The sequence below is a fragment of the Saccopteryx bilineata genome, chromosome 1 (genome assembly GCF_036850765.1).
Source record: "Saccopteryx bilineata isolate mSacBil1 chromosome 1, mSacBil1_pri_phased_curated, whole genome shotgun sequence".
In the NCBI taxonomy this organism is placed as follows: domain Eukaryota; kingdom Metazoa; phylum Chordata; class Mammalia; order Chiroptera; family Emballonuridae; genus Saccopteryx; species Saccopteryx bilineata.
Genome location: NC_089490.1, coordinates 373576988 through 373595127, shown reverse-complemented (window position 1 = coordinate 373595127; position 18140 = coordinate 373576988). Strand labels below are relative to the sequence as shown.

Here is an 18140-nt window from a genome sequence, read left to right as displayed (position 1 = left end):
AAGCTTTGCAACTTGGTTTATTATAAAATAACATTTTAAGTATGCTACTTATAGCTCAGCAATTTGTTACATGAGGAGAAGGTAGTGGAAAAAGAGTAAAATAAAATGTTATGAGAACTCACAAGGTCAAGGTACACTTCCTACCTCCCTTAACAAAAATAATACAGGACTTAGAAAAACAATAGGAAAAGACAAAACCACTGGCCCTCGCCTCTTGCAGTAACAATGATTAGACTATTGATCAGGGACTAGTGCTGACCTAAATAAAGAGTAACCAGTACCCAGGATGACTCATGTGCTTTGTAAACAGAAAAACCTCATTTGTTTCTCCCTTTTTCCTTCTATGAGACTCCTTTACAGAAGAGATCAGTTTTCTTCCTGGGTCTCTCTTTACTGAACTAAAAAAAATAGCTCTTAAATAAATTTTAAAATTCAGTATATGTGTTGGACTTTTAGACATAGAAGAATATCATTTTTCACAACCATGATACCACATTTATTTGAGGTTATATTTGGACCAATGTTTTTTAAAACTAATTTAAGTTACATTTTAAACAAAAAAAAAAATTAATCCTTATATTTTCATAGTAAAAATGAAGTACAGAGTCAGCTTCTGAATGACAAAGTGACCAAATTATAAGAAGATAATTTAAAGACACTGGCGAGTCAAAAGAATCACATAAGTTATTGGTCTTATTTATCCATATCCTCCATTTATAATTTGCTTCTAAATTCTGATGAAGAGAATTAAATATAGTTTTTAAAATGCATCAATTCCCTGACAGGAAAGCAAGAATATTTTCATGGATAGTCAACTGACTGAAAAGGTTGGGTATACATTCAAAAAATGCATTGAAATTCTTTTCAAAATTAATATAAGTATACAATTATTTATTTATATAAAATATACATATGTAAAATAATATTTTTAACAGTACTACATCACTATGGAAAAATAAGCATGAACATTTTTTTTTAGTTACGCATTTACTTCTAAAACTATAAACAATTGTTAAAAAAATTAAGTAACGGGGCTTTTTTTGCAAGTGAGAAAGAGGGAGGAAAAAAGCGGGAGAAAGGAAGAGAGGAAGAGAGAGAGAAAGGGAGGAAGGGAGTGAGGAAGGAAGGGAGAGAGATGAGGAACATCAACTTGTAGTCGTAGCACTTTAGTTGTTCACTGAATGCTTCAACATATGTGCCTAGACCAGCAGGTTCCAGCTGAGCCAGTGACCCCTTAGTCAAGTCAGCGATCTTGGGCTCAAGCCAGATACCTTGGTCTTCAAGCAAGCTCCCTTTGGGCTTAAGCCAGCTACCACGGGGTCATATCTATGATCCCACTACCAAGTGCGTGTCCCCGTGCTCAAGCTGGATGAGCCAGCACTCAGGCCTGCGTCTTCAGGGTTTCAAACCTTGGACCTCAGCATTCCAGGTCAACACTCTATCCACTGCGTAACCACTCGTCAGGCAAAAGTTAGGGCATATTGATCGAGTAGTTCATTTAGCTACAAAGACCTTATTTCTTTATATATACTAAGTAAAATTTGAAAAAACCAAAACACTCATTTCTACAACAATTTTTCACATTTCTTATAGCATGATATAAACAAGCACTATAAAAGTGACATTAATTATATACACTTCCATTAGAAAAAAGATGCTATATTTACCAGGGATATCCATTCTCCCATATGCTTAGTCCCAAAACTTGATGAGGAATTACTAAATTTGATACTTTGAATGAATAAGATGGGATTAACTACAACAGATACACATTAGTGTTTTGGTAAAGCATAATTCTTATAACAAAATTATTTGATAAAAAGTTTTATTAAATAATCAAATATAAGAATTCCATATTTAATCATCTAATTGTTAAGTTTACTACTGTTGACGTTCTAAAAGATTTTAAATACCTTAACAATATATAAAATATTCATACATCACCAAGTACTGTAGGCTACTAATAAAGCTATTAATAGCCCAAATAACAGAAACAAAATAAATGTCATTATCATAATATTGCATATCATAAACATAAAGTTAATCATGAAATCCAACACTAATAGGGTTTTTTAATATATATATTTAAAGACATACTTCAGAAGTACACATAGAAAAATCTACAACAGAGAATCTGTGACAGTACACTAAGAAAGCAACAAGATTTATTGTACTTGAATGGTCTCATATAATTAAAAAATAATCATCTATGTCCAGAAACCATAAAGTAATAGATGAAGAACTTTATTTTCCTCAAAAAGGTAACTTGCTTTTTAAAAATTTATTGTGGTAGGCCCTGGCCGGTTGGCTCAGGGGTAGAGCGTCGGCCTGGCGTGCAGGAGTCCCGGGTTCGATTCCCAGCCAGGGCACACAGAAGAAGCGCCCATCTGCTTCTCCACCCCTCCTCCTCTCCTTCCTCTCTGTCTCTCTTTTCCCCTCCTGCAGCCAAGGCTCCATTGGAGCAAAAAGTTGGCCCGGGTGCTGAGGATGGCTCCATGGCCTCTGCCTCAGGTGCTAGAATGGCTCTGGTTGCAACAGAGCAATGCCCCAGATGGGCAGAGCATTGCCCCCTGGTGGGCATGCTGGGTGGATACTGGTCAGGCGCATGTGGGAGTCTGTCTAACTGCCTCCTTGTTTCCAACTTCAGAAAAAAAAAATTATGGTGGTAAAATACACATAACATAAAACTATCTTAACCATTTTTAAGTGTACATTTCAGTGGTATTAAATACATTCATTGTATATAACAAGTATGTCATGCGACCATCACTACCATCCATCTAAATAACTCATATCATCATGTCAAACTGAAACTCTATACCAAACAATAGCTTCCCATTGCCTTCTCTCCCCCACTATTGGCAACAACCATTCGACTTCCTGTTTCTATGATTTTGCCTACACTAATTACCTCATATAAGTAGACTACCTCATATATATAGCTTATGACATATATTTTTCTGAGTGGCTTATTTCATTTAGTGAAATGTTTTCAAGGTTCTCCATGTTATAACATACTGCAGAATTCCCTTCCTTTTTAAGGCTGAATAATACTCCATTGTATGTATATAACACATTTTGCTTATCATTCATCCACAAATGAACACCTGAGTTAATTCCACATTTTAGCTGTTGTGAATAATGGTGCTATGAACACAGGTGAACAAATATCGTGAGACCCTTCCTTCAATCATTTTGAGTACACAACCAGAAGTGGAATTACTAGATCATATAGGAATTCATTTTTCAATTTTTTGAGGAACTGTCACACTGTTTTCCACAGCAGCTATACAATTTTAATTTTCAACAACAGTTCACTAGGGTTCTAATTTCTCCATATCCTCACCAATATTTGTTTTCTGTTTTGTGTTTCTATTTATTTATTGATTGATTTCCAAATTGTTACTACAACTTACTTGTCTGTTTTGTTTATTTTATTAAATTTATTGGGGAGACACTGGTTCACAAAATCCTAGTTTCAAGTGTACAACTCAATAAACCTCATCACAACACTGCATTTTACACCCATTACCCCAAGCAATGGTCTCTGAGGTGACCTGTAAAAATGGTTCACTATACACTCGACCCAGAAAACTACACAAAACCATGCAAGTCAAGAGGTGACTTACAGAGTTCATGGGCGAAGTGACCCACACACGAGCTCTCCCTGCCACACTGAGAGGATCCTTATTGAAAAAGATCACAGTGCTCCTAAACCAGGAGAGGAGGCTGAATAGAAAAAAGATATCCCAGAAGAAAGTGAAGAAATAAAAACTTGACTTATAGCCTGGGAGTCAATTCAGTAGCAAATAAATGCTAATAAAAAAAAGAATGAAAAAGAAGCACTGCATCTAGACAGTCCATTTCATCTGAAATTTTATAGTTCTTTCTCTAAAAATAGATCCATCTCCCTACTACAGCATTGGTTCTGTCTTTTAGAAAAGTTCCTTTTTCAATAACTGAGTTAAAATAAATTAAACTTCTTTCTTTGTGATCAACATTTAAAGAGAGCAAACATATAGTCTCTATGTTTACTCTCCATTAAAGATTATAAAGATTTTTAAGTAAAACAGGTGAAATACTGCTACTAATCTTTAAATAAAAAACCCATTATACAGAGCACAATAAATTTTTTTTATAAAGAAAATGATCATATCTGGCATCATGTATTTGTAAAGTTAATTAATATGTAGTAAACTAGCTATGCAGAAGAAATTCCCAAAATCAATTATTTTCTTTAGGTAAGTATCTTTTAAATATATATATATATATATATATATATATATATGAAAAGAAATACCTATTAGATGACCAAGGCCTCACTCAAAACTGCATTTAGATATTATTTAAAGTTCCTGTCATGCTCAAAAGTTTAATGTATAATTCACCATTGAAGGTGATGTGAAAAACAGTAATTAAGTGGGTGACTGATACAAGTGAGGGTGTGACTCATAGTTTGCAAAGGAAAATAATTTTTGAGAAAAGGCTCAAGAAGAAAAGAAGCAAATACTGGGGTCTGGAAGAAATTGCAGACCTTTCTTGTTCAAGGACTGTCACTAGCTCTTTATTACTGAAGATTAAGGGAACAGTGAATAAAGCTGTCTGGCAGACAGCAGAAAAGGTAAGGAATAATATTGTCTTTAAGTGTTCCTCACATGTAAGTTTTCAGATATAACATTCATGAAATTAAACTTTCTATAAAAAGTTAATGGAAAACCCAACTCAGAACAATAGAAATGTCAAAATAAAACACTGCACTTGTCAGGAACCTGAACAGACTGAAAACAGCAGGGTAGCTCAAGTTGTAGAATTATCTCATTTTATTCCATTTTGTTTTAGAAAAAAATCACAGATTCAATACTGATTTACTAAGACACTCAGTGGGGTTTGTTTTGTTTGGTTGCTTTTCTACTTCACAGGCGAGTGCAAGATAAATATATGTTTTTCACTACTAAGATTCACCAAATTTATGCAATGAGCTTTGGTTTCTCATTCCAGAAATCAAACACAAGCCACTGAGTTGAGTTCTATGTTTTTACTAACTGCCCCTCCCTTCATATACACACACACACACACACACACACACACACACACACAAATATATATATATCTCAAATACATCATATATATTAATATGTACTTTAAAAAATATTTAGGTAAGCACAATAATTGTTATCTATGCATTATGAATCTTTAAAGATAGTGAAGAGAATTCCATTGTGATGAAGTCATTTTGAACAGGAAGTTTCATCCCACTTAAGTTTTTAATTTGCATTTTCATGTATATTGTGGAGTCCCTACTATGTGTCATCATTGAGCTACATGTTTAATACATATATCTAATTTAAGAATATTAGATTTTTTGTTATGTACTGCCTGACGATAAGGTAAACAGTGTTTTTATGATGAAGTGACCTAAGTCATATCACGGATGGCTTGTATATGGAGCAACATTGAGCAATCTAACATGCCATAGGCATATATCTCAGAACTTAGTTTATGAAAATATTTCCAAAAAAATGAAGAGCTGCATGCATATATGTGCACACAGGCATGTTAGACAACAGATTGAAACCTAGGCAGTCCAATTATAGAATCTTTGCTCTTAATCAGTTAAGTCATTATATGTTGGCAAACGAAGCAAGATATGACTTTACAATGAAAATAATTGATTTCAGTAATAACAGTGGTTTCTAGAATAGGAGATCATATTTCTGAAGTCAGCAAGTTAAAAAGGATCAGCTTTAATTATAAATACCCATTTGAAGAATATTTACTATAATAAAGTTATTTTTGTAAATGTGCTTAATTCTCACAAAGTTTCTAACTTTTTGTTTTTGGCTATTATATCACCTAACATTTTTGTGATCTCTTTATAGATATTAAAGTATTTTCATATCTTAGACTTTATATAATCCTTCCATCAACACTATAAATAATGCAGGTGTGATGATTAATATTATGTGTCAACTTGGCTGGGCTACAGTGTCCAGATATTTGGTCAAGCATTATTCTGGATGTTTCTTTGAAGGTATTTTTAAAATGAGATTAACATTTAAATTGTTTGAGTGAGTAAAGCAGATTAGCCTCCATAATGTGGGTGGGCTTTATCTAATCTAATGAAAAGCTTTAATAGAAAAAGACTGACCTCCCTGCAACAAAGAATTTTGCCAAAAGACTGCCTTTGGACTCAAATTGTAATTCTTACCTGGTTCTCCAGCCTGCAACCCTATAGTGCAGATTTTCGGTTTACTAACCCTCTATATTCATGTGAATCAATTCCTTAAAATCAGTTAATCTCTCTTTCTCTACACACAAACACACACACAAAGTCTAAGAAAATACACAGATATCCAGACCTTTACTTTGTCTCTCTAGTCATTCCTGAAAAGATAACAAAATTCTCAAGAAGATAAATTAGAATTCAGTTTCCATATACCCTACCACTTAACCAATACAATGTTCTTTTTCTTTTAAAGCAGTTATCTGACAAAACTAATCAACTCTGGAAAACAGTTTGGCAAATCCTCAAAAAGTTAAGCATAGAGTTATCATCGGATCTACTCCCAGGTATACACCCAAGAGAACTGAAAACATATTGTCCACATAAAACTCTGTCCATGAATGTGCATAGCAGTATTATTCACGATAGCCAAAAAGTGGAAACATAACTGTCATCAATTGAAAAATAGATTAAAAAAAAAGAAAAGTGTCATATCTAATATATAACAAAGTGATTCAGGGATAAAACAAAATAAATTAGAGATCCATGCTATAACATAGATGAATCTTAAAAACGTACTAAGTAAAAAAGGCAGATGGAAAAGAGCACATATATATAAATCCATTTATGTAAAATGTCCATGTTAGACAAATCCCTACATAAAAAAGATTAGTAATTGACAGGAGCAAAAAGAGAGAAAGTAGAGAGTGAATGCTAACTAGTATTGAGTTTTCTCTTTATGAGGGTGGTGAAAATGTCCTTGAACTAAACAGTGGTGATGACTGCAAAATCTTGTGACTATACTAAAATCCACTGAGTCATACACTTTAAAATTGTGAATATTAAGATAAATGATATCTCAACTTAAGTGTTAAAAAATAAAAACCAAATCAACTTACCTGCCCTTTTTGTGGTGCCAAGCACTGAACAACTTCATCCACCATTACTGGAATATGTAATTTAGTCACAACTTCAGAATCTCTATACTGACATCTGTGACACTCCTGATCTCCAGTCTGATCTGTTTGCTCCTGGGTTTCATATTCATCACATCTTCCTGCTGTAGCATGTAACTTTTTTGGCCAGACACCTAAATTAAATATGCCAGCTTCCAACCAGCATGAAAGAAATTCTTTATAGGTTCTATAAAAGTATGGATATCGAAGCATTCTGTAGTTCAACAAATCTAGAAAAAAAATTGTAAATATCATGATTGTAGGATTTTTAAAAAGAATGTCATAATACTAGAAAGAAATATATAATATTTAACACCAAAAAAACTATGTAAGACTCATCATCTCAAACAAGTGTGGGTAACTAATCTCCTTATGCAGAAAGGAATTCAAAACAACCCAAAAATTATCTGAAAATATAATTTTCAATGTGGCCTAGTTAGCTCTAAGACTTAATATTTTAACCGTCAGAAATGTAAAAACTGATTATTTCATTGTCATTTTCCTCAAATATTCATTTCTAAATTTTAATTGATTCTAAAGCATAGATTTAATGCATTAGAACTGTTTATTTGAAAAAGGTATCTGGATGACTAAAGGGATTATAAATATTTCCCTATTTTAGTTTTAGGTGGTCTTTTATTTCAAGCTCTTCTACTTGTTTTTCTTATAATACTAACCCTTCATCTTCTTTTTAACTTTGAGAACGTGCACCTGGAAAAAGACCATGCAGCCCTGGCCGGTTAGCTCAGTCGGTTAAGAGTATCGTCCCAAAACAAGGTTGTGGGTTTGATTCAGGGTACACACAGGTAGCAGCCAAAGAATGCACAAAATGCACAACTTTGGAACAGATATGAACGCTTCCCTTCTCCCTATCCTCTCTCTCCCTTCTTCTACATCCTATCTTCTATAAATAAAAACCAATCAATAAATAAAACACTGGCAGGGTATGTGGAGCATCCTCCCTGCATGGAGGCTGCTGGTTTGATTCCCAGGTCAGGGTACATACAGGAGCTTGATGTTTCTCTCTCTCTCTCTCTCTCTCTCTCTCTCTCTCTCTCTTCTCTTTCCCTGCTTTCAAAAAAGAGGAAGGAAAGAAGGGAGGGAGGGAGGAGGGAGGGAGGGAGGGAGGGAGGGAGGGAGGGAGGAAGGAAGGAAGGAAGGAAGGAAGGAAGGAAGGAAGGAAGGAAGGAAGGAAGGAAGGAAGGAAGGAAGGAAGGAACTGAGACCATGAATGTTCACCCAGAAAGAAGAAGGGGTAATTAGTCTTCCTAAAAGGTAAAACACTTATAAACTTGTAAATCATCTCACCATAGACTATTTCAGGATGTATTTTTCAATTCAAACTCTAACTTTATAAACACTCAACTGAGCATATTTTGCCTATTCACACCCACCATTGTTTTAATTCCATCCCTTGCCCCCCAAAACAAGCAAATACAAAGTTGATATATCCTTTACTTTTTCATACTTGCTCCATTTTATTCTGCAATCTGTAACTCTTTAAAATGCAGAAGAAATGTAAGTAAATTAATAAAAGAGCTTTCTAAAACTATGCTTTTTATCCAAATGGTTATAAACAACACCTTTGATATGACATACTACAGTAATTACCAAATTAATACTACTCTTCCTTACTCATGGATTATGAGTCATTTAAGAATAAAACCCACACCTTCATATCCACAAAATCAGATGCACGCTAGATGCTTAATAAGTGTTTTCTGGGAAAAAAAATGGATGGATAAATTCTAGATTCTACAGAATTAACATTTTTATCCAAGTTTGCTTTAGGAAATTTCACCTGACCAACCTTACAAAAAAACACTTTCTCAAAATACTTTAAGAAACATATATCACACTTAAATATGCCTTCTTCATTTTTAAAAGAGATAAAGAATAATGTTGAAAAATTAATCACATGTAATGTCTAGAAAAGAAATTCAAATATGTCTATCTCTCTATATATATTTAATATTATACAAATATAATATCAACAAGATATTACCTTGAGGATAATACATTAACTTTACCAAATACAAAAGAGACAAAATTATGTGGCAAATATGGTACAGGAAATATATGGAAAAAAAAACATAGACTGTAAATGAGTGTTTTAAGTAAAATTTGATTGTTCGGCAGTGACAAATTAGCCAAATAAATAATTATAATTATGCTTTATATTTTCCAGTTATACAAAGTAAACTCAACCACCCTTTAACTTAGTTATTTATAACATTTTTCAAAATAAGAGCTAACATTTATTGAGCACCTACTAAGTTCCACTTATAATCCTAAAGACATCACATGCACTAACTTATTCAATCCTTACAACTCTTAGAGGTAGGAAATATTATTTCCATTTTAAAGATGAGGGAAACAAACACTGTGCCAAAAAGTTACATAGCTAGAGGGCCATTAAGCTAGAACTGTAACTCCAGCATTCTAACCCCAAAGCCTGTAATTTTAACCTCTATGCTATAAACATAGAGCCCACTGGTTCTATTTTATAAACCTTGGTCCTACTCCAATTGGAAATACAGTATACTATGGGGTATTGAAAAGAGGACATACATGTATAGGCTTAAATAGTGCAATCTGGAGTATTTAAACAATCTAAATTCTATGTCCAGATTTTGTTCATTTCTTGAAAAACAAGCAAAAAGCAAACAAACAAACAAAATACACATCAATTCCAAAACAGGAATCAGAACCACATGGAAAAATAAGTAAAATAAATAGAAAAAAATTTTCTGCCTTCTCCAGCATTTATTTTCTTCTGTATTCAGTTTCTATGTAGTTACTCAACTATGTTGAAGGTACAAACCTTAATTTTTTATTATTCACTAATTGGCTACTAACACGGGTCAATATGGAATAAGGGCCAAAACAATTTTCCTCTTTGGTTGTTTCCTTGAATACCTAAGGAGGCAAGTTCAAAACGGAGTTCTTCCTTGTCCTCAGCAGCCCAATCTCCTACCAGACAACCCAGAAGCACTCCTGTAGTCAGCTAGGAATCAGACACCCTAAATGACTTAAAGGCAACTTACTGTTATGTTCCCTCTGGTCACAGAAAGAGGCACAGAGTCCGGAAACCTGGCCCTTAGAGCCAATTCTGTGGTTTTCTAAGTAAGGTAAGTCATTTAACTTTTCTCTGCCCGCAAATTTCAGTTTAAGCTGTTGAGACCACGGAATTGGGCAGGTTACTCTTTTAATTGTGTCAACACATAGGTGAGCGACACCTTTGAAAACCTCTTTCTCAATGGTCCTAACGATTACCATCATTGCAGTCAGCTTTCCCCGCAGAGAAAATTTTGAAAACTTAATCCTAAAGCCAATATCCCGACCTGGATGCTGGCACCGAACCCAGAGAAAGCGAAAGTTCTAAAAGAAAGGGGGAAATACATCCTTTGGCCTAAGAATTATACTCTAACGAGGTAAAACTGTTTAGGAACTTCTAAACTCAGGATGAATGAATGAGTGTGGAAGAGAGGACGCAAGAGTAGCGGGAGCGAGAGCGTGCTTCCTTTGTCCTGGGCGAAGTGGGCGACCTCTGGCAGTTCCCCTAAAGGCGTAGAAAGAGCTCCAAAAGAGCTCCAGGGACTCAGCCACTTTCCCCTCACCTGAGGCACGAAGATCCCTCAGCTGGCCTCTACCTCGGGCCACCGAAGACCACTACGGTGCGGGAGAACGTGAATTTGCCGTACGCTTTGGTCCCAGCCCTGGGGGAAACTTGAAAGGACGGACAAATTGGGTCTACGTCCCGCCCAGCAAACGAGGAACATCTGCCTTTCGTTCCGCTGCTTCCAGTCCCCAGCTGCCAAAGGGTCTTGCAGGAGCTGGGGTTTCCAATGATGCTCCTTCTTGGGGACCGGGTAGGACAGGAGGGCAGTAATAAGACCCTGCCATTGCCAAGTTTAAATTAACTTTTACTTTTTTTAACGTCCGATGCAACTCTAAATCTAACTTTCTAATGTATCCTGCTTTCCACTCTTTTCAGTTTACTACGAACCTATGTTAGATATCTGTGTTCTAAATAATGCAGTTTATACACCAGTTTCTTAAAAGAGTGGGAATTTTTGTCTCCTTGGCACTGTGTTTCTAAAGTTTTGGTTCTTTTTCTTTCATTTAGATATAAAATGCACCCGTTTCTGATCTTTTCTGGTATACTTCCTAACATCTTGCCAACTTATAAATACAAAGAGCTGACACAGTAATGCCATTGATTGTAATGTTAAATTTTCGCTGCCTTGACGAAATATACTATATATTCCTTAAAAATTCAGAACTCATGTGAATCCTTAATGGCAAGTGTAAGGCAGAATTTAATGTTAAATGTAAAATAAGTGATTTTGTGTGGAAACCCTTGATAGATTTGTGATCTTTGTACAATGTGGGTGTCAAAAACGATAAAATTTAAGACTTCTATGTTCTTAGTTACCAATGATCAATGCATTTTACAAGAAATTGGTAAAACGTGCCTTTTTTCGGACTGAATTAAGATAATATCGTAATATCACTTAATTGGAAAGTATTTCAGAGCCAAATTACTCAATTCCGAATTAGCTGGTTTGTACACTTCAAGAAACATATTTTCCTTTAGGGATTTTCTCAAAACTTCAGTTTTCACTTCAGTAAAATATATAGTACCCATACCTCATAGACAGTTTTGAGAACTGAATTGCATAACATATGTAAAGTTAATAAAATGCCTGGGACATCATAGGTAAGGTATCATAGAGTGAGTGCATATCTGAAACAAAATAAAAAGGCTTCTCAGTTTTATTATTAAACCAAGCATTACACACACAGAAAATATAACTATTGTATTTGCTAAGATATATGTAATACAATAGCTTTACAGTATATACAATACAATACAGTAACTAATAGCTTTATTGATGCTCTATCCTGTGTTCAGATACCATCAGATGACATGCATCATATACAATACACAGTGCTTCTGATGTGTCCCAGAGGAAATAAACGTCCATCTTATGGGAGTTTTCCAGACATTAAAGTACTCTGCATTGGTGATGTGCCATCCTATTTATATAGTGATACTGAATCACCAGAATATAAGCTCCAAGAGGGCAGAGATGTTGACACAATTATGTGCTATTATGTCCCTAAAATCTAGAGTCAATAATTGCTGAATAAATGGATACAATAATGGTAATACAGGGTGGAGCAAAAGTAGGATTACAGTTGTTTGTCTGGAAATAATACAATAAGTAATAAACAATAATACAAGAATAAACTGTTTCACATACAACTCTAAACCTACTTTTGCCCCACCCTGTATGAAAAACAATAACATTCAGATAATACTATTAAAATTTTCCTGACAGAGTTATCTTAGCAAACATATTTCCCATTTTTCCAGGTATTTTCTTCTTTTTAAATTTTACATTCTGAAATAATACCTGAAACCTAGTACCTAATAAAATTTAAAAAAACTGTGGAAAAAAAAAAAATCCACTATATCCAGTAATGAACTAGGCCAATAAATTTAAATGCATTTATTTTGTAATGCCATCACTATAAAGAAATGTAAAAAAATAGCCAAATAGTTTCACAATGAGCAGTAAAGGGATTAGGCCTGGGAGCCCTGAGAAATAAAGCCTAGGGCCTCAAACCAAAAGCCCTGGACTTTCAATCATTTGAATCTTATTGATCCCGATTCGGTCCAAGTGAAAGTGGCTGGAAGGAACAGGCCCTCACACCTTTCAGGGCTCGGGACCCTGTGCCTTTAGAGGCCTCAGTAGTCTGAGGAGAAAAAGAGAAAATAAACGCCCAGAACTCATTAATCCACACCCAACAAGCTCCGCCTCTCCCTCTAGCAGAGGCTACACGCCAACCCCTGCCCGCACCGGTCTCACTCACACCCTGAACCCTGGGACCGGGCCCCGCGCCCGCGCGTCTGAAGGTCTGAGAATCCTAGGTGGCTGACTCCCACCTGCAGCTCCGGCCTAGCCCCGCCCACCTCGGCCACCGCCTCCGGAAACAACCGTGCGCGTTGCCACGGAGACGCGGAGCCGGGGAGCTTCCGCTGAGCCGCGCGGCTGAGACTTTTGGAGCCCAGCCGCCGCGCGCCGTGGCAACGTCCGGCGTGATGGCGTCACGAAGACGGCAGCCAATGAAAAGAAGCGCTGTGGAAGCTGGCTTCGGTTTGAATCTTTTGGTTGAGTATGAGTCGCGGGGAGGCCGATAACGAAATGAAGAGTCACGGTATCCAGTCCTGGTCCTGAGGTGAGGAAAAGATACTGGTGGAGAAACTAATCTCGGGACGTTCCTTTTTGATGATCTGTCTCACTGGAAGTGGAGGGGTCCCGCCGCCTCACGCGTAGAAGATAAGGTGGGCTTGTTAACAGACAAGGAAGCCTTGAGCTGGGGGGTGGGAGTGGTTAGGGTACCTGAGGAGAAAGATAAAGGAAGAAGGAATGCGAGAACCCCCTAGATATGGCGCTGTCTGATCGGAAGCCCACGACTGATCAGCAGGAAGGACAGGGATCTCTTGCCGTAAATTCTGATGAATTCTAAGTTTTAAAGGGCATGCTGGCCCTTTTCCCAGACCTTGGCAGAACGCTTTTCCAGCGTTTTATGGTGTAACTTACTTCCGGACTCCAAATTTAGTGTTTTGTTTCAGACATTGATGCACGTGTAACTGACTTAACTATCAAATGAGGAAACTTGGTACACCAATTGATAAACTTTTTGTTCTGAGAAGTTGTGCTTGTTAGCCTGGCAAAAGGCATTCGGGAACCTGCCCTGAGTCCTGATCATCGACGCAGCACCTGCCAGCACTGCCCAACGGGGCTTGCTGAGGTTCAGATGAGATATGGAAGAGATACTGGCAAGTTGCGAATGAAAGGGACTTTAAGCACTGAGAAGCAAACCCTCCTAACGTCTGTTCTTAGTGTCTGCGAGACTTCTTTAGGCACTATTACAAAGAGGTCAAGGCTGACTGCTGTTTATAAGAAGAGATTTGACCAGATCTGAGTAATTTCGCTATATATAGTACTGTATGTGGTTGAGGTTAACTGTTAATATTAAGGTAGAAATGTGTTAGGCATTCTACAGGTTTTAGTTGGTAGTGTTATTCCACCACATTCAGCCCCCACCTTGAATTCTGGGAGGTATAAGTGGAGTTAGATGGTAGAGAATATAAGATTCAAAGAGTAAATAGGGCTTGTTACTAATTTTCTATTCATTTGTACAGACTGTTTAAGTAGAATGATTATCTACCTTTAACTGTAGTAAAGAATCTCTCCTGTTATTAAACAACTATTTAGAAGTACATAAAATGATCAGTTTAAAAGTGCCTTTTGTCCCACTATAATTATATCCTGAATCAATTAAGGTACACATAAAATGACTTTTATGCTGTCAACTCTATAAAAACTAGGAGGGAAAAATAGCCCAGATGTCAGTGTTGCCCTTCCCGGCATTTGAAATTTTTGTTCCTTGATGCTTATAAGTAAGTAAAAGCAGTTGACTGTAACAAAATTATTTCCAAAAAGAGTTTAACTTGCCTAGGGATAGTAAATGATAGTGTGAAGGATAGTTCTGGTCCTAAAAACTGCTTGTTGGATCTGAATCTAATTCAGGTTTGAGTTTTTATTTAAGAAATAATTTATAACTGTATCACTCCACATTCAAGATGATTTGTGCAGCATTTCTGTTTCACTGTTTGAAAGCACTCTGTTCTGATTCCAGTACAGTGTAGTTGTTAAGAACATGAACTTTGGATTTGGACCTGGTCCACATACTGACTCCTCACTTACTGGCTGTGTCATCATGGCAAATTATTTCTTCTAAAGCTATGTCTGTTTTTGTAATATGGAGACAAAAATAGAATATGCCTTGTATAATTATTTTAAGGATTGAATGAGATGATGGATGTCAAATATTTACCATAATGCCTGGCTTATAGAGTGTCTTAAAATAATAATTGTTGTTTATTATTACTGATTATCACTGAATAGACGTAATTTAAGAGGTCTCAATATTTGCTGAGAATAGAAACTGTTGATATCCAACAGGTACTGAGAAATCATAAACTTTGTTTTATTTGAATATTTGTTCAAGAGCTCCTGTACTAGGCCTTCAGGTTTCTATCAAAAGTAGGCAAAGGTCCTGGCCGGTTGGCTTAGTGGTAGAGCATCAGCCCAACTTGGAGAAGCGTCTATCTGCTTTTCCTCCTCTCCTTTCTCTTTATCTCTCTCTCCTCTCCTCCTGCAGCCAAGGCTCCATTGGAACAAAGTTGATCCAGGCACTGAGGATGGCTCCATGGCCTCCACCTCAAGTGCTAGAATGGCTCCGATTGCAACAGAGCAAGGCCCCCGAGAGGCCAAGTATCACCTTCTGTGGGCATGCCTGGTGGATCTTTGTCGGGCACATGTGGGAGTCTGTCTCTCTGCCTCCCTGCTTTTCACTTCAGAAAAATACAAAAAACAAAAACAAAAAACCAGTAGGCAAATAAATATTTTTAATTTTATAAGAAAATTTCTGAGGATTGTGTATTTATATCAGAAGGATGGCAGTTAAACACTTGAGTTTTAGATTAGCTTAGTCTGAGTTCAAATCTTATGTCTTGTGTTTTTAATAGTGTGAGTTTAGCCAGTTAATCTTTCTGTACTAGTTTCTGTCTCTATAAACTAGGAATGATAATAATATTCCTATATCATAGGATTGTTGTGGGGATTAAATAAGAAGTATGTAAAGTGACATGTTTGTAGAATAAAAACTCAATAGGAAGTATTCCATAAATAGAACTTAGTGTTATTAAATGTTAATTGTGTTTAAAGTAAATTTAATCGTTTCTTGTTTTGTTATTGAAAAAAATGCCTAGACTTGTTTAAAATTCAAGCCATATAAAAGAATATAAAGCAGAAAGTAAAAGTAAACCTGCCTGTCACCTAGGGCAGTGGTCCCCAACCCCCAGGTTGCAGACCGGTACTAGTCCGTGGGCCATTTGGTACCGGTCCTCAGAGAAAGAATAAATAACTTACATTATTTCCGTTTTATTTATATTTAAGTCTGAACAATGTTTTATTTTTTTTTAAATGACCAGATTTCCTCTGTTACATCCATCTAAGACTCACTCTTGATGCTTGTCTTGGTCACGTGATACATTTATCCATCCCACCCTATAGGCCGGTCCGTGAAAATATTTTCTGACATTAAACTGGTCCATGGCCCAAAAAAGGTTGAGGACCACTGACCTAGGGCACCCTAAGGCAACTGGCATCATTATCAGTTGTGTTCTCTCCTTAAGAGAGCCGATGCATAGACAAATATGTCTGCTATTCTGTACTTGTGTTTTTGCATGCATACCTTGATAATCTGCATTAATTTATTTATTAATTTAGTCAACAAGTGGATAATGAATCCTAAATGTTTGACAAGCCCTATAATACGTTCTGGGTACAGATGAAGACCATGTTTTCACAGTGCTGACATTATAGAGGGGAGACAATAAATATTATATATAACCAACTAATACATGTATCTTTTAGTTAGTCTACACGCTTAGAAGAAAATTAAAGCAAGTAAGGGATTGGAGAATCAAAGGCAGAATGATACTATTTTGAATGAGATCTTTAGGGAAAGTTTCTGTAAAGTGACATTTAAAGAGAGATCTGAATGATATACATACTGATATATTAAGATTTTGCAAATGTCTAAAGGTAGAGCCTTTCAGGCAAAGAGAATAGAAAGTGTAAAGGCAGTAAGGCCAGAACAAGACTGACATTTTTTTAGGAACACTAAGAAGGACAGTGTGACTGATCAGAATCAAGGGGTAGGATAACATTTGAAGAAAAGGTCGGAGAAGTAGGTGGGCCAGAAGTAGAACCTACAGGACATGCTGAAGAGTTTACATTTTATTCTTATGTTGGGAAGTCATTCAAGAGTTTAGAGCAGGGGGAATGATTTAAGATGCATAACATAATCTAATTGCTTTTGAAGAAGAGATCAGGCCTGACCAGGCAGTGGCACAGTGGATAGAGCATCAGACTGGGATGCGGAGGACCCCAGTTCGAGACCCCAAGGTCGCCAGCTTGAGTGCGGGTTCATCCCATTTGAGCAAAGCTCACCAACTTAGACCCAAGGTCGCTGGCTTGAGCAAGGGGTCACTCAATCTGCTGTAAACCTACGATCAAGTTACGTATAAGAAAGCAATCAATGATAAATTAATGCTTCTCATCTCTCTCCCTTCCTGTCTGTCTGTCCCTATCTGACCCTCTCTCTGACTCTATCTCTGTCTCTGTAAATAAATAATTTAAAAAAAAAGAAATCAGTACATACAGTCAATGAATTAAATAAAATTTATTATACTTGTATTTATTTGTATTAAATAAAATTTATTGTATAGTTTGGGGTGAATCTTTAACTTAATTGACTTATGTTTTATTTAGAGTAAACAGTAGCTAGATAAAGTGAAGGATTTGCCTGTTTCAACTCAATTTATATTATCTTGCAATTATCAAAGAGAATTAGGTTTTAACACCTCTGTGTTAAACATAATAGAACAATGAGTTCAACGTAAGTGAAACTCCCAGAAAATTGGATGTTATCCTTGTTAAAGGATAAATTAAGCACCCTCGATGATTAGCATGAAACATCTCATTTTCCTAATTGTGTATAAAAAGAAATTGGGTACTTTTTTTTGATGCCTCAGGGTCCTCATTGTAATTGCCTGTTATTGCCAATCATTGAACTTTACTGTAAATTATTGCTTTCTTAGATGCTGTGCCTACTTTTATAATTTAATTATTTATTCATTAATCAAATATTTGAAAACTTACTCTGTACCAGGTTCACTACATGCATTTGTCATATCTACTGCTAAGTGATAGTTATTGAATGGAATCAAAAGAGCAAGCTAGTAGGATTTTATTGCTGGGACTAAATCATTAAGATAAAGAAGAAAGAAGCCCTAGCCGGTTGGCTCCGTGGTA

General features: G+C 36.1%; 2 protein-coding genes across 5 annotated transcripts in view; one reads left to right on the top strand and one right to left on the bottom strand.

Moving 5' to 3' along the window:
- The window catches only part of METTL15 (methyltransferase 15, mitochondrial 12S rRNA N4-cytidine), a 197550-nt gene extending 184304 nt beyond the window's left edge, over window positions 1–13246 (bottom strand). The window contains exons 1-3 of one of the 3 annotated variants that reach the window (XM_066251168.1): window positions 13065–13080; window positions 10800–10908; window positions 7123–7409 (exon numbers count right to left, since the gene is read on the bottom strand). In XM_066251168.1, coding sequence (XP_066107265.1) covers window positions 7123–7392 — 270 coding nt within the window. In that variant the 5' untranslated portion in view covers window positions 7393–7409; window positions 10800–10908; window positions 13065–13080. The other 2 variants (XM_066251169.1, XM_066251170.1) reach the window with 2 other exon arrangements.
- A 57-nt stretch (window positions 13247–13303) lies between these two features.
- Window positions 13304–18140, top strand: part of KIF18A (kinesin family member 18A) — an 86282-nt gene continuing 81445 nt past the window's right edge. The window contains exon 1 of one of the 2 annotated variants that reach the window (XM_066251165.1): window positions 13304–13428. The gene's annotated coding sequence lies outside the window, so the exon portion shown is untranslated. Of the gene's footprint in view, window positions 13535–18140 lie in introns of both variants that reach the window. The other variant, XM_066251166.1, reaches the window with a different exon arrangement.